The sequence below is a fragment of the Miniopterus schreibersii genome (genome assembly GCF_964146895.1).
Source record: "Miniopterus schreibersii genome assembly, chromosome: 1".
NCBI lineage: Eukaryota > Metazoa > Chordata > Mammalia > Chiroptera > Miniopteridae > Miniopterus > Miniopterus schreibersii.
In genome coordinates, this window is record NC_138101.1 from 151,832,659 (window position 1) to 151,849,178 (window position 16,520).

The 16,520-nt window shown below is 43.8% G+C and overlaps 1 protein-coding gene across 3 annotated transcripts in view; it reads right to left on the reverse strand.

Annotated features, from left to right (window-relative positions):
* MYO5A (myosin VA) overlaps positions 1–8,470 on the reverse strand; it is a 168,396-nt gene extending 159,926 nt beyond the window's left edge. For 2 of the 3 annotated variants that reach the window (XM_081151003.1, XM_081151002.1), the window contains exon 1: positions 8,358–8,469. In XM_081151003.1, coding sequence (XP_081007129.1) covers positions 8,358–8,384 — 27 coding nt within the window. In that variant the 5' untranslated portion in view covers positions 8,385–8,469. Of the gene's footprint in view, positions 1–8,357 lie in introns of all 3 variants that reach the window. The other variant, XM_081151001.1, reaches the window with a different exon arrangement.
* Positions 8,471–16,520: the final 8,050 nt, after the last annotated feature.

The following is a 16,520-nucleotide window of genomic DNA, read 5'->3' on the forward strand; positions in this document are numbered from 1 at the left end:
ACCCCACTCTTATTCGCTCTAATGGGTTTAACTTTTCATTTCTAAAATATGATTTTTTTAAATATATAAGTTCGGTTAATGACAATTTAATCCAGGTTTTGACTCAAATTCCTTATTATTAAGATACACATTTCCTGATTCCTGGACATCTCCAGGAGTTCTTCTCCCAACCTGAGCATGATGCTTGTCAAACTAGAAGATTTTTCTCAGTTTGAGCATATAGAGATCAATCCTATATATAAGATTTTTAAGTAGTGCTATAGAAATGTTTTAGAGATCATATCTTTAAAGTAATAGCTGGTCATCTTAATGTATTTACTCAAGTATGATAAGTTGAATAACTAAGTTCTAACTAATCTTGCCTAACTAGTCCAAAAACTAGTCTAATACAAATGTTTGTTTAAAACACGTACACACTCAGAGAGAAAATTATTTATGCAAACTCATGTGAACTTACTTCCTATTGTGATGTCAGACTCAGGGAGTGGTACCAAAAGTACATGAAGTTGAGGAAATGAAGTACCCTCTTCGATCTAAGTTAGTGAATAACAAGTGTTTGGTTATAACAAAGTACAACAGAGCATTAGGTGTGACTGGATGAAGTAAAGTGGCAGGGGGATCAGGAAGTAGATGACAGGGCGGGAGGTATGAGAGCAGAAAAAGATTACATCAAAGATGAATTCAAGCAACAGTTCGGACAGTCAAAAAGGGAAAATAAGAAATTTTGCAATTTATCTCTAGGTGAAAATGGGGAAGAGAATGATGTATGCAAGCAAAGGCGTGAAGAAAATCAGGGGAAAGAAAATGCTGAGGAAATAGGGCAGAAAGAGATCAGCTGCAAAGGCAACAGAGGGTTCACAGTCCCCTAATTAAGACTAAACACAAAATAATTTTCAAATTTTCAATGCCTGATATGCTTTTAATAACAAGTGCTTGTATGGATTCTCCATGGCTTTTTTTTTTTAATTCAAAATGATTCTTTAGGGGAAAGATATCCATATCGATACTCTTGAGTATGCAAAACTCACCCAATCTTCTCCACTCAAAGATCAGAAAAGGAGGGGCAGAATTCAATCACTTTGTCATTTTTGGTGATTTATTCACAGTCGACATCAATTAAGGGTAGTTGTTTGGTCTACTGGCCTATTCCTTCTGATGGGGAACAGCTCTTAGCCACCCCACCAGGTCTGAGCGTGACTATCAGTGGTGATGCCATCCTCCCCCTGGCATCTGGGGTGAGCATGACTTCACCACTCGTGGCATTCCTCCTGCACTGCCTACAGGGCACAGTGAGAGGAGAGGGCACATGACCCCAAGCAAGGGCAACCAGATTTCCTACACCAGGCTCTTCCTCCAGGTCCAGAGCTGGAAGATCAAGTGGTCTGCAGTCGCCACTGACCACCTTTCTCGCCCCAAAAAAGCTGTCCTGAGGATGAAACCAATGTCAGACAGCATAATCTGACATAAGAGCCAGTGACAAAGAGCCCCAGAGACCACGTCTGAGCCTTAAATCCAGCCATGCCTACACTTTCAGGTCATATACGCAAATAAAATCCTTTTGGGCTTTGAGTTGGTTTTCTGTTATTTCCAACTAAAATAGCTCAGGCTGGTAAACTGTTTAACACTGTCAAAGAGAGGTTAGGTAGGTTGGTTTGTCAGAACTACCATCTATGAATTGTTCAGAACCTTCTCTTTATGTACATCCTAACTGACATCCTAACATGAGGTAATACATTTCATAAATGTAAACTTCATGTTTGAGGTAGAAATTCATTTTAAATGACATGTGTTTATTTATTTCAAGATCTAACTATCCCTACTGAACTGCGATTTGATGTAGAAACTTCTATGCTTGGTGTTAAATACTTCACTGTTTTCCCAGCTCACCATCTTTCTAAACCCAAGAGTTCTACCCTTTCAATCTATCTAGTCTCTTCACTAGCCTGATCATTTTATTTCTCCTATTCTGAAAATCCTCTAGTTTCAGAAGTGTATTTATCAAAAAGTAGAAACCCCAACTACACACACAGGATTCCTAACCAGGACAATGCATGTTTTTGGATGAGCAATTCAGACAAAACTTGTCTTTTTTGTATCCGGTCCCCCTCCAGTCTAACATTCTGCTCATGTTTTTTTGGCGACAGCGGCACATCAGGCAAAGGAGATAGGATAGATGGTTCCTATGGATAATCATCAGGGTTGGGTAATCACATTTCTCCCTTGATTTCAATCAAGTTTGGAGTCATTATTTTGAAATCAAAACATAATTACATCATCCCTAAGTTCTACAATTGGCAACAGCCTCCGTTTTACAAGATGTTTAATGCTAATGGATTCTGGTATAGGAGACTTCCAACTGAAGAGGGCTTAGCAGAGAAATTCGAATGCAAGAGGCAGGAAGAAGCCAGGGAAAAGATTCTGCAAAGTTCAGAAATCTGTATCAGCACAAATCCAGACTGAGAGCACAACCAAGACCAATGGGGAGGAGCACTGTGAAAGGGCAAAACTGACAAAAAGACATTTAGTACACTAAGGACCTAAGAAAACAAAGCATAAAATGCAGGCGCCATTAAGAAAGGTAAAGAAGTGTGTGAAGAAAAGATTAAATCTCACCCAAACTCCTTTTCCATCTACTCCCATCTCCCACTGTCAATGAAACTCCACAGGAGTGAGTCCCAAGGTCAGGCCTCTGTATTCAGTGTCTCTATTGGTTGGGCTAAGGCGGAACCATTTGAAAACAAACAATTATTCTCTCTGCCCTGGTGGCAAACACAATTCCAGTAAACTCTCTAAATAAGCTGGAGAAGAAACTAAGCACAGGGAATTTTTGAGGGTGATAAAAATGTTCTATATCTTGTTTGTGGTGGTGGTTACATGACAGAATATATTTGTCAAAACTCATTAAAGTGTACACTTTAAATCAGTGAACTTTATTACATGTAAATTATACCTCAATAAAGTTGATTAGAGAGAGAGGCAGGCACTGGAGGAAAAGGGGGGACAAACTCCCCAGGTAGACAAATGGAAAAGTCTGGGGAGACCACTGTGGGACAGAGGACATGCCCATCAGGGTGGAGTGGGAGGAGTGGGGTTACCCACAATATTTTACCAAGGACCAGACTTTATTCCATAGATCAGCCAGGAGTTCACACTTTCAATAATACCTTATACGGTGGTACCTCAGTTTTCAAATGTAATCCGTTCCAGAAGACAGAGTTCTGAAACGTTTGAAAATCGAGGGATCCACAGTCGACAGCTAGGCCGCAGGATATTGCCCTCAGCAGAAGCCGTGGGGCATGTTCGACTTCTGAGGCGTATTAAAAAACCGAAGCATTTACCTCCAGGTTTACAGTGCTTGTAAACAGAAATGTTCGTCAATGGAGACGTTCGAAAACCGAGGTGCCACTGTACTTCATTAGGAACTGCCCAAAGTGGGGCCAATAAATCCAAATCCTTCTTTTGTGGGCCATATGCCCCTAGATTCTCCCGATGGAGGTAAAATCCATCATAAAATGAAAAACAGAGAAGCTAATTTACCTTCTGAGATAAGATGTAAGATAAGGGGTTCATCCTTCCTCTCACACACGCTCCTGCAGAACAGTTAGTGCCACTCCCCAACCTTTTGGAGACTGTAGTTAAATTCCTGGAACCCCATTCGTAGATCTTCCTCCAGTGTTCCCCTACTTTGAAAAGCGAAAAGCACCACGGAGATTTAAACTGTTTATCTGACAGAAGCAACTCTCATTAAATTAGAGCCACTTTGTAATCTTTTAACCACTGGGCAATACACAGAACTTTCACACACTTCAAGAGACAGTAACATTTCAAGAGGAGATCATGAGTGTTCTGCTTTGCTCCAGCAGTGAAAAGGAGTATTTGAGTAGCTTACAAGTTCTATAGTTGGCAAAAATTCATGATGTAATGGGAATGAACCTCCAGTTTCCAAAGCTAGAGCTACTAGCATTAATTTACTCTATTTCCTCTCCTTCCCGTCCTATAGCTTCCCGTCTCTCAGAGGTGTCCCCTTTTTCCTACATCTTCTGCCTGTGCCTCAATCTACCAGACCTCCATCGCTTCACATTTTGTTTCCTGCAAATCCCGCTGGTCTTCCTGGGTCCCAGCTCTCCTCATCATTACTCATCCTGTTCAACATGCCTGAAAAGGTACTTGCTTGTCTAACTACTTATTTATACCCAGCTTCATTCCTGTAAGTGGACTAATCATCCTAAACCCTTATTTGCAGTTTATCTCTCTTCTAAGTATTCTTCCATTCATCCAATAAATTTTTAACCAACACCTACTATGTGTGAGACATTGAGCCAGGATCTATAGGAGGTGATCAAAACTCTGATCAGCATCTCAGGGGGTTTGCATTAGTGTGGGAGTGGCGGACGTACACATGAATAACTATAATAAGATGGAAATGTGTAGGGGTCATTAAAACAGAACTGTCAGCTCGATGTCAAGAACTGGTAAAGAAGATGTAGAATGTAAAGAGACAAGGGAAAGGCTATTGAGGTTTCCACCCTGACGGACCAGGAGAACTGCAGTGCCATTAACAGGCCTAGGGACGTCAGGAGGAAATACAGATGGAAGGGGCATGATAGGAGATGAGGAAATGATCAGAGATGAGATTGCTGTCCTGCTTTAAGATTTTGGAAGCAGTCTGAAAAATGTAATTAGAATTCCCAGGATTGATAGTTTAAAAGAACAATGACATAGTATAAAAAACTGATGCTATCCCAGAAAAAATCTTGACCTTGTAGCTTCAGTAGATAAGAGGGAATGTGGTGGGAAACGAAGGCTACAGATATACAATCTACTAGCTTAAACGGCTGTTTCATCTAGGAAAGTTTACGGGCTCTGGAGCAGGGAGTTTAAATCCTTTGTGCACTGTTATAAAACTCAGCATCCTGACACACCATGGGGGCTCCTAATGAAACGACTTCATGTAATCTTGCCATTCCACAGCATTTATGGTGCTATCCATGGTGTCTGGGAACCTCAAGGAGGACTAGCATGACATTTATTGCTGCTAGTGATCCATCGAGGTCTAATTAACAAACGCTGCTCCACAAACACTGAATCCTTTGAAGTTGCTGAAAGCATCTATGGGTGATGTTATGATTCAGATATTCACTGGCAAGTCAAGACTAGCAAATATTTTCAAAATCAGAAATCATGACATATCAAAGCCACCTTCAATTCTTTTGGGAACAAGCTAGGTAGATCTAAAAATAAATTAATACACAAACCTATGAATATTCTAAAAACCACTAAATTGGTGAATTGTATGGTATGTGAATTATATCTCAATAAATCTGTTATTTTTAACCAACAAACGTGTTTTAAACAAAATGCTAGTTTCCAGCAATGTTATATCCTAGGAACCTAGCTATTGGCCTTAAAAAATTTATACTGCTGGAAAAATTTACAAAATGGAAGCCCTACTAAATTGCTGTGACAAAGCCATTATCATTTTAACTAAAAAGAATAAACCGAATGGTCTCATGACTTTCACCATAATAAGAGCTGATCTGTATCACACATTAAAATCTGCCTTTAAGTTCTGAATGACATTTTTTTGGAAATAAAAAAATAGATTAATACCCATGAAAAACAATGTATTATAACCATTTAGATTGCCTACTTTATTTATTGATTGGTTTTAGTGACAGGAAGGAAGGGAGGAGAGGAGGAGAGGGAGAAAGAGAAGAGCATGGATTTTTTTCACGTATTTATATAATCATTGGTTGATTCTTGTAAGTGCATTGACTGGGGATGGAACCTGCAACCTTGGTGTTATCAAGCCAACCCTCTAACCAACTGAGCTACCCAGCCAGGACTAGCTGAATGACATTTTTTAAAAGGTCACTTTTCAGATTTAACCACTATGTTGAATACCATAATGATGGCAAGTCACTAATACATCTTTCCTAGTTATTTACCCGAGGACTTCCTTTCCTATAATCCTCTACTTCTAACCACTGCCCTTCCTCTAAACACCACCACCCAAGCTTTTACCTCTAGAATCATTCCAACATTTCCCATGTACCACCCTGTTCTCTAACTTCTACTAATACCACACCAACAGCTGTCTGCCTGCTGTTGAGTTACAGCCGGAGATTCACCATTGGTCAAAAATATAAGCAGCAGACTGTGAGCCCTCTGAGGGAAAGGACTGTGTCTTGTTCATTGTTAGAACCCCTCAACATTAAGCAGAGTACCTGGCACCCAGGAGGTGCTCAATAAATATTTTTGCCCACCATTAAGCTAAAGTCCATTCACAATAGAATTAATCAACAATAGCCAAGTGACCAGGTTATTCTTAGGCATAAGTGTATGAGAAGGTGGCTTAAGCTCAACTCCAGTCTTTTCTTTTGTTTTAATATACTTTTATTTGATTTAAGGGAGGTAGAGGGAGAGAGAGAAACATTGATCTGTTGCCTCCCGCACACACCCCAACCAGGGATTGAGCCGGCAACCTTTGGGTACACTGGAGGAGGCTCAACCAAGCACGGGTTCAACTTCAGTCTTTATGTCTTAATCAGTCTGTCTTTATAATGACTACAAAATAATTTAAAAACAGACTGTGATGAAGCTATGGCCGAAGCCCAAAACCTTACAACTGAAAAATCGCAGTACCTTCCCCCCCCCCCCCGCCAAAAAATTATCTTGGTGGAAAAAAGCAGACCCAAAATACAAGAGCAATTTATTATCCACTCAAGTTTCTAGTTAACCCACGTACAATTAATCAGGCAGCTCAAGGATGGACTCCTCACCACAGTGAAGTAATGTTTACAGATCTTTATCTCTTCATGTGAAAATGACTCCGATACACAATATTTCTTAGTAGCCACTTCATTTATTATAAGAATTAAATGAGTTAATTTGTAAAGCACTTAGAACAGTACCTGGCACACAGTAGCACTATATGTTTATTAATAAAGTAACTTTGAATCAGTTTCCAATTGCATTCATTTATACATTAGAGATCTACAATGCCTAAAGAAATTACCAGGTTTAGAGAGAAGTTCCAATTGTGCAGTCTTTAAATCTGGGGCTGGAAAGAAAGGGGTCCCAGAGAATGTTTCCTGAGAACTCCTCATTTCATGGCTGAAGTAATTAACCACATGCCTTGTATTTGTAGAGAAATTCACAGGTTACAAAAAGCTTTCCTAGTTATTATTAAGTTTAATCCCCACAACAGCCTTGTTAGAGATGTAAGGCAGGTATAATTAACTCCGTTTACTGCAGCGGTTAAGGACTTGCCCAAGGTCACACAGTAAGGGAAAAGGCCTCGGGCTAGAATCCAGTTCTCTTGATGTTGGGTCCAGACCCCTTGTCTCTACAACATGCTGCAACTCGGGTCCTGGGTTTACTTGGGTCACATTTGGAAGCAATGATTCTAGCATCCCAAATGGAGATTCTGCTTCAAATGCGAACTTGAAAACTTAAGGTAATTCTGTTCATTGTAATTAGAGGTAATTAATAGCTGGCAAAACACCTACCTACGTGAGTTACAGTATAAAATGCCATGATTACACATACTCACAAAAGGCACCCCGCACTGCCCAAGACAAATTTTCAGAACAGTCTTCAAAGTGACAGTTCTCCAGAACATTGGAGATTACCAGACTCCGAGAATACTGGAGTCAGTATTACAAAGAAAAGGATGCCACTTCGCTTAAATTAAACCCAGAAGAAAAGGCTCGCCCCAGCGGATGGTGAAGACATGGAGCCCAGCAAGACTCCAAGGGATTACACGCAGGTTGCAAACTCCCGGCGACAAATGAGTAAGGACCATCGCAGCCCATGAATCAGCTTGCGTTTCTCCGGCCGCACCATCCAGGGGCTCAGCACCCCAGGGCGGCGCTCTGAAACCCGCCAACTAACGGTGAAAATGGGCTGGCGACAGTTTGCAGGGTTCCAAAAAAAAATCTCACAGAAAGCCTGGCTGGCGCTGGCAGTGGCACCGCATACCAACGCCACACGTTATTTTAAGCGCGCGTCCCCAAGGGAGGGACCATTTGACAAGCATCTCCCGCTAGCCGGGATTTTTTTTTTTTTCCCCCTAAAGCGCACCCGAGGGCCGGGCCATCCCGACCCAGGCCCCCTTTCCAGAAACGCGCTCCGCTCGCAGCCCCAGGAGCGTGGCGGGGCCCGCGCCCCCGCAGGCCGGCCTCCCTCCGCCGCCTTCAGCATCATCACCGCCCGAGAGAGGAAGGCGCCTCGGCGGGACCCGCGGGCTGGGAAACGCGCGGAAAGGGGGTGGTGCCGGCCCGCGAGCCCTCGCGCCGCCGCCCCTCCCCAGCCCCTCCGCCGCGGCGCGGCCCCCTCCCCCCGGGGGCGCCTACCTTCGTGTAGAGCTCGGACGCGGCCATGGCGGGCCCGCGGCGCGACGCCCCCCGCCCGAGCGGAGGCCGCACCTCGCCTGGCCGGCCGCCCGCGCCGACGAGGAAGCGCCCAGGCTGCCGCCGCCGCCGCCGGGGAGCAGGGCAGGGCCGGGCGGGGCCGCGCGGGGCGGGGCGTCTCAGGCGCGGGCGGCCCCCGGGAGCCTCGCCATCGCTCCCGGGCTCACCGCGAGCCGCCGCGAGCGCTCCGCGTGCCCGCGGTCCTCGGAGCCGCCGCCGCAGCGCCCTGGGCGGCCGGGGATGCTGCCGGGGCCGCCGCCGCCGCCGCCGCCCTGTGCATTGTGGGAGCGGGAGGAGCCGCGCCGAGCGCGCCGGCCGCGGCCGCTCCGGGCTCTCGCGGGCTCACGCCGCCTCCCGCCGGCCCGCGGTCCCCCGGCCGCAGCTCGCCCTCCCCGGGGCGCGGGGCACCCCGGACGCCCCCTGCCCCGGGACCGCGCGGAATGACCCCTCCGCGAAAGGGGCGGCGGCGGCCGGTGTCCCCGAGGGTGTCCCGGGGGAGGCTGCCTCTCCCGTCCCAGCCGGCTGTCCTAGGGGAGCGTTTCGGGAGAGACTTCTCGGGAGGTCACAGGATAGCCTCGAGGTCCAGAGAGCCTTGCTGGCAGCAGTCAGGGAGGGAGGACCGGGAATCTGAGAGAGGATCACCAGGGCCCCTGCACGCCTTGGTGTCCGCGGCAGGATCGGTTCGCGATGCCAGAGCACAGCGGCTCGTTTTAAGCTGCAGAAACTGAAGTGAGCCTTGAAACAAGATGCCCCCAGGGGACGGCCCTTAGCCTACCTTGTGAACTAGGCCTAAGTGTTTGTAGAGATGCCCCTGCCTTGTCTCCAGCCCTCTTGTCCTGTCCCCAGCATATCCGCACCGTATGCAATCCTGCTGAAGCTGATACGGATGCCACCTGGGGGCTTTTGTGGAGGGTCTATAGCTACAACGTAGCTCTGTATCAAAAGCTCAAAGAAGTCTCAGAAGCAACATTCAGTCTACTCACTATTATCCTTGCACATCAGGCTTAAGAATGGTGGTCTTTGCAGCCCCACCACCATGCACCAGCCCTTCAGATAATAAAGGTAGGATGAATGAAATAGGGTCCCTGGCTTGGGGGAGCTCACTGCAACAGGTCGCTTAGGGGCTGGGGAAGGGACAGTCCATGCTGCATGGTCCTTTAAAGCAGTAATTCTAATTCTGTAATATTGGTCCAATTCTAGAGGCAGAGGCAAAGTACTATTACTGGTCATATTGGTTGGCATTTACATATCCTAATATTTAATGTTTCAGAGGACTGAGTATAGGTGACATTTGGGTAGGTGGGGAAGAACCCCAAATAGCTCATGGAAAGACCCAAATGGTAAAGGGAAGAAAAAAAAAAAGACCCAAACGGTGATATGGATGGGAGGTCACTTATGATTAAAGGATATGTAAAGGAACAGTGAGAGAACTAGGCTAAGTAGCAGAAAAACCAAAGTTAATAATAGAGTAAGACTGACCCAAGAGATTTCTGGAAGGTGAACAGCAGGCGTCAGGAACTCCTAGCTCCCCACCCCGTTGCTTCCCCAACTCCAGCCAGCTACCCCAGCTTCCTCTCGCCTGTGAGCTTAGGCCTGGCCACATTTCATGGCTCCCCAGGCAAGGAAGATAAAAAAGAACAGTACTTAACTCTAAAGGTGCAATTATTTTTATTCCCTATACCTATTACTCTAATTCTAGATTCTAATCTTGTGTTTCCTAAAATATGTATCTGATCTCTAGCCCTTTGTTCCCAGTCTCCTAGCCTGTGTGCTGACCACCTGCTATTTGACCGGCTTCCGCACCTTAATGCCTAACTCTATGGTACCCGATTCAGTTGATTGCGCTACATCTTGAAATGCTTTCTGCCCAAATCCATCGCACGCACCTGCTTTATGTTGCCTTGATCTTCCTGAATTACTTTATTTGATGTAGGTACGTACTAGTCACTCTCATCTTGTACCTCCAACAACCTCAGACACACACCTGCCTTCGCTGTGGTAGTGGTGGAGGTTCCTCACTAGTGAAAATGACTTAGATTCAGATGACCTAGATTCTAGTCCCAGTTCTAATCTGGGGCAAGCCACCTATTCAACATGAGACTTTGTTTTTGCAAAAACTTTAACAAATAATTTTAGAATGGTTTTAGATTTATAGACAATTTTCAAAGATAATAGAGATCCCATATACCCCATGCAATGAACTTAATGTTTTTGCCCCTTCCCCCTCCCCCCCAATTCATTTAAAATTCTAATCCCCAGGTGATGATAGGAGGAGGTGAAGGTTTTGGAAGCGATTAGGTCATGTAAGGGGAGCCCTCATTGCATTAGTGCCCTTATGAATGAGGCCAAAGAAAGCTCCCTCACCCCGGGGTTCCACCATCTGAAGTTACAGTGAAAAGACAGCCATTTATGAGGAAGCTGGCTCTCACCACACACTGAATCTGCGGCACCTCGATCTTGGACTTCCCAGCATCCAGAACTGTAAGAAATTTTTGTCGTTTATAAGCCACCAGTCTTATTTGTTATAGCAACCCAAACAGATTAAAATACCCTGCGACCATTCAGCTTATTATTAACATCTTACATTGGTAAGAAACATTTGTTACAGATAATGAACCAATATTGACATATTACCATTAACTGAAGCCCATACTTTATTCAGATTTCTTTAATGTTTACCTGATGTACTTTTCCACTCCAGGACTCTGTTCAGGATACGACATTACATTTAATTGTTGTGTCTCGTTTGGGTCTTCTTAGCTGACAATTTCCCCCTTTCCTTGTTTTTGATGATAATTTTGAGTAGTACTGGCCAGATATTTTTAGAATGTTCCTCAGTTGGGATTTGTCTTGATTAGCCTTGGGTTATAGGTTTTTGTGAGGAAGACCACAGTGGTAAAGTGGCATTTTTATCACATCACATCAAGGGTCATACTATCAACATGACAGGACATCACTGTTGATAATGACCTTGATCATCTGGCTCAGGTCGTGTCTAGTTTCTCCACTGTCATTCTTTTCCCCCCGTAATAGTGTGAATTATGTCCCCTCAAAATTCATAAACTGAAGTCCTAAACCCCACCCTTACAACTCAGAACGTGACTATTTTTTCAGATGGTGTCCTTAAAAAGGTAACTAAAAATGAGGGCAATTGCACCATAATCCAATATGACTGGTGTCCTCAGAAGAGATTAGGACAGACATATATAGAGGGAAGACCATGTGAAGACACAGGGGAAAGATGGTCAACTGCAAGCTAAAGGGCCGCAGAGGAAACCAAGCTTGCCAACACCTTGATCTTAGACTTATAGCCTCCAGAAAAGTGAGAAAATAAATTTATGTTGTTTAAGCCACCTAGTCTGTGATACTTTGTTATGGCAGCCCTGTCAAACTACTACATGCCCCTTTCCATACTCTTTTTTTTTTTAATTTTTTAGAGAGAGGAATGGAGAGGGAAACATTCATCAGCTGCTTCCTGCACGCCCCCTACTGGGCATGGAGCCCGCAACCCAGGCATGTGCCTTGACTGGGGACCTCTTGGAGCCCTGGAGGATGCTCACCCGAGCCACACCAGCCGTACTCTTTTCGAATGAAATCACTATATGCAGTCCATGCATCATGAGTGGGAAGTTATGCTCCAACTCCCTAAGGACAGAATACCTACATAAATTTGGAATTCTTCTACATAGGCAATTTTTCTTATCTCCCCCACTTATTCATTCAGTTACTTATTTATGTAAGTATAGACTTATATGTATTTTATACTTTCAGTTATAATCTGATACTTTATTTTGTTGCTGAAATTGGTCATGCTTTAGCCATTGGGAGCTCTTTCAGTTGGTCCCTGGGCCCTTTTTATATACCCCCCATCGCTGTGTAAGGAGTTTTTTTGCTTTTTTTTTTTTTTTTTTCAGAGCACTTCCTTACCTTTTAACTCTATAAGATGCTGCAGAATCATCCTGTATATTTCTTCTCCAGTCCTAACATCAGCTGTTTCTCCAAGGAGCCCTGGTTCCATTTCATTGGAGGATATTGGAAACTAAAATCTGAGCCTCATTGCTCTTGGGGTATTTTTTCTAGCCACAGAGTAAGGAAATATGTACATACTAATCTGTGTACATATACATATCTATAAATATTTCTATAATGTAGGAAACTATATTAAGCTAAACATGAGTTCATACTAATGTCTTCAACTCTGATCCATTACACAGAAATCATTCTAGCCTCCTCTGGCCTATCCATAAATTCTCCAACACTGAGAAACCTGAGCCTTTTTTTTAAAGCAATGGTGTTTTTGTTGTTTTTTAGAATAGTTTATTGATTTTTACAGAGAGAGGACAGGAAAGGGGGAGAGAAACACTGATGTGAGAACGCAACATCCATCGGCTGCACACCCCCTACAGGGGATCGAGCCTGCAAACTGGGCACGTGCCCTTGACCAGGAATCTAACCACCGCCAACGGGACAAAGCCCAACCAATGGAGCCACACCTTCCAGGGCGAGCCAGGGCAAGCCTATCTTTTTTGTTGTTGTTACTCCTCAAAGACATTTTTTCCGTTTTTTTTTTTAGAGAAAGTGGAACGAAGGAGGCAAGGGGTGGGGGAGAAACATCTATGTGAGAGAGACACATTGATTGGTTGCCTCCCACACACACCACGACCGGGGCCGGGCATCAAACCTGTGACCCAGGTATGTGCCCTTGACTAGGAATCAAACCCGAGACCCTCTGGTGCACAGGCCGACGCTCTAACCACTGAGTCACACAGACCAGGGCGAGCCTGTTTTTTTTTTTTAAATCAGCAAAATCAGGACAACTTATATGTGTATCATTGTTGGGTTCAAATGCAATGAGAAAGTGTATTAGAAACTGGTCTGTGCTATACAATTTTATTATTAATCAAATTTTCAGTCCTCTCTCCCCCACACATTCACCCCCCATCCTGGACTGCCCAGTCATGTTGCAGGATTCAGTGGAAGCTGAATCAAGAATTGAGTGACTTCTGCCCGGCTGGCATGGCTCAGCGGTTGAGCATCGACTTAGGATCGGGGAGACTGAGGTCGGATTCCCCGTCAGGGCACATGCCGGAGTTGTGGACTCAATTCCTGGTAGGGGGTGTGCAGGAGGCAGCCGATCAATGACTCTCTCATCGCTGATGTTTGTATCTTTTTCCTCTCCCTTTCTCTCTTTGAAATCAATAAAGACATATTTAAAGAAAGAAGGGAGGGAGGGAAAAGAAAAGAATGGAGTGACTTCTGAAAGAACATTTTTGATGGGGGGAAAAAAACTTCAAGGTCAGCCAGGAAGGATAAATAGGTCAAAGATTGGGCCTGTACAAAGTTCTGACTTAATCAGGTTACCATCTGGCTATATTGTTTAAGAGCCTCCTTTAATGCCTTGAGCCAAGTCAAATCAAAATACGTATAGAAATACTGAACTCCTTGAAGATCTCCCACAGCGAAGTAGAAAATACTGCAGTGTTGTATTGGACCATATAAGAAGGTATAATGGCACCTATCACATTTGTTTGCCTGTCTTTCTATATTTTAAGAAAATTTCACCCTGGCTGGTGTGGCTCAGTTGGTTGGAGCATCACTACCGTTTATCAAAAAAAGGTGTCTGGGGCTCAATTCCCGGCCAGGGCACATACCCAAGTTGTGGGTTCAAGCCCCACCTGGGGTGCATGCAGGAGGCAACCAATCGATGTTGGGAGCAGGAAAAGAAGTCTAACAATTTAACTTAAAACCAACTATTAGTTCTATCATTCCTTACCATACACTTACCCTGACTGATGCCCCGCTTGATGGCATTTGCTCCATTCAGTTCTCGATAATGACCTCACCACCTGGATGGGACTAAGGTCGTTCAGTGAACAATCCTCTAGTGCCTTTTCCCCACCTGAACTCGTCATTAATCCTGACGCTTTTGAAAGACATGCCAACGCTGTTCTCTTTCACGCCTGCTCTCAATCGCAGCTTTTGCCTCCCCCCCATACTTTGTTTTGCCTATAACCATACTCAAACCTTTTCTACATTTAAAAGCAAAACCAAAATCTTTACCTTCTTTCATGCACCTCAGAATTTCTCAAAAGAAAATCCTCACCTCTAATTCACCTTTAGTTATTATTCTTGTATTTCTCTGCCCCACGCCTTCTTCACTGAAGCCATTCTCTCCAAATGATCAGCGATACCGATTTCCAAATCTACTGGCCCTTTCTTCAGGTCCCACTCTTCTCACTGCTCTGCTACACTTCACTTGAGACCATCTTCATCTTACTGAAACCTTTCCCTCCCTTTGCTTCTCACTCTTGTAGAACATCTCTCGTGGGAATGGGAACATACTACCATTAACTGGCAATATCGTAACAGAATATACTCAGGAGTTATAAGGTGTGAAACAAGCTAATGAATAGTCCTTTGAAGTTTACATATAAACCTGTCAGAAAATAAACGTGGTAAGAATACTACTATATATGACCATCTTAATTACCCCAGCTGGCAACATGAGCCATAGACCTAACTCATACATTGTCAAGGCAGGTATCTTACAATAAGTAGTAACTGTCTGCCAATTAGGAAAAAAAATATTTTTACAAGTATGTCTATAGTGATTGGGGCTTCTCATAATATCATTATTACTTAGTTGGGAATTAAGGAAGATATGAAAGATTTGTATTCTGTAACTTACAAGTGTGGCTTGGCAGAAAGCTGCCCTCTGGAGTATGCTTCTGATCTTTATCGTTAATATATGGCTACCCTACAGTAATTCGAACAAATGGCAACTTCATTTATACACAGTCATTAGAAACATTAGCTATTATAGATGCAGAAAAGAACCTACAATACATTGATCAGTCTTAGGTATTGGAAATGGGTCAGTTAAGAACCTCGGAAATCAGATGAAGGCTTGCAAGGTTATGATCCCAAGCAAGAGCAGAGAGGCAGCCAACAGTTAATACATCCTTGCCATGGAAGATCAGGTACACCAGCTTCAGTTGTGAAGTGTCTGAGAGCAAAGCTGTTTGACATTCTTCCTTCACAGAAATAAAGGCCTACTCAATGGAGGCTAGACATGGCTGAGACAGAGAATCAAGCCTTCTCTCTCTGTACCCATACCCTTAATCTGGTTTTCCACTTACATTTCCAACCCAATATTCTATTTTACATTATTTGTTCAACAAGCATTTAAGTATGTATAAGCTGTTTCTAGGTACTATGGATACAATAATGAATTAGATCTCCCTCTAAGGAAGTTAAAAAGTTGAGCTGAGATCAGAAGAGCCAGCCAAGCTCTGAACCAGGGAAGTGTTTAATGGAAAAGAAGCATGTGTTGAACGGGAGCAGGAATGAGTTTGGAATATTTTAAGGGATTATATGTTAAGAATGGAAGCAGGGTGGTGCGAGGGGATGGGTAAGGGCGCAGCATGAACAAGGGAGCAGGAGTACATAGTGTTGTTGTTAGAACTACAGCAGTTGCCCAGGTAAGAAATATTAGTGGCTTGGGGTATGGTGGCGGCAGTGGAGAGAAATTGAAAATTCAGTATATGTTGGATGTTGGTCCCAGCTTGAGGAATCAAGGTTGGTCCGAGCACCTGAGTTGAAGGCTGGAGGAAAAGGACAGTATTAGGGAGAAAAAGTTCCTTCACATGCATGTTCTCCAACCAAACTTCCTTATACAGGTCCACATTTTCCCAACTCCCCATTTGAAAATAGCACTCCGAGTAAAATGGTCTGTGTCTTCCCTTTTCCCCCACCCATGCCTACAGCAACCCATCTCCTAAAGCCACTTATAAGACTTCGCTGATATACCACTCATCCCATTTATCCCCCCAGGTTGAGTAACTCATTCCTCTAGACTTCCTGGAACTTTATTTCTACCTCTTAAGAAATGTAGTATTTTCTTCCTGCACTAAATTTTCTGCACATATAATAAACATACATATCACATACATCTTTTCAGAATATAAGTTCCTTGTCTCAAGCATCTCTTTGACAGTACTGTACTAGTGTGTTTTATACATGACACGAAAGACTCACAATCTGCAAACATTTAATGTTACAATAACCACAAAGCCTATACAAATATAAAAGTTAATTGCTAGGATC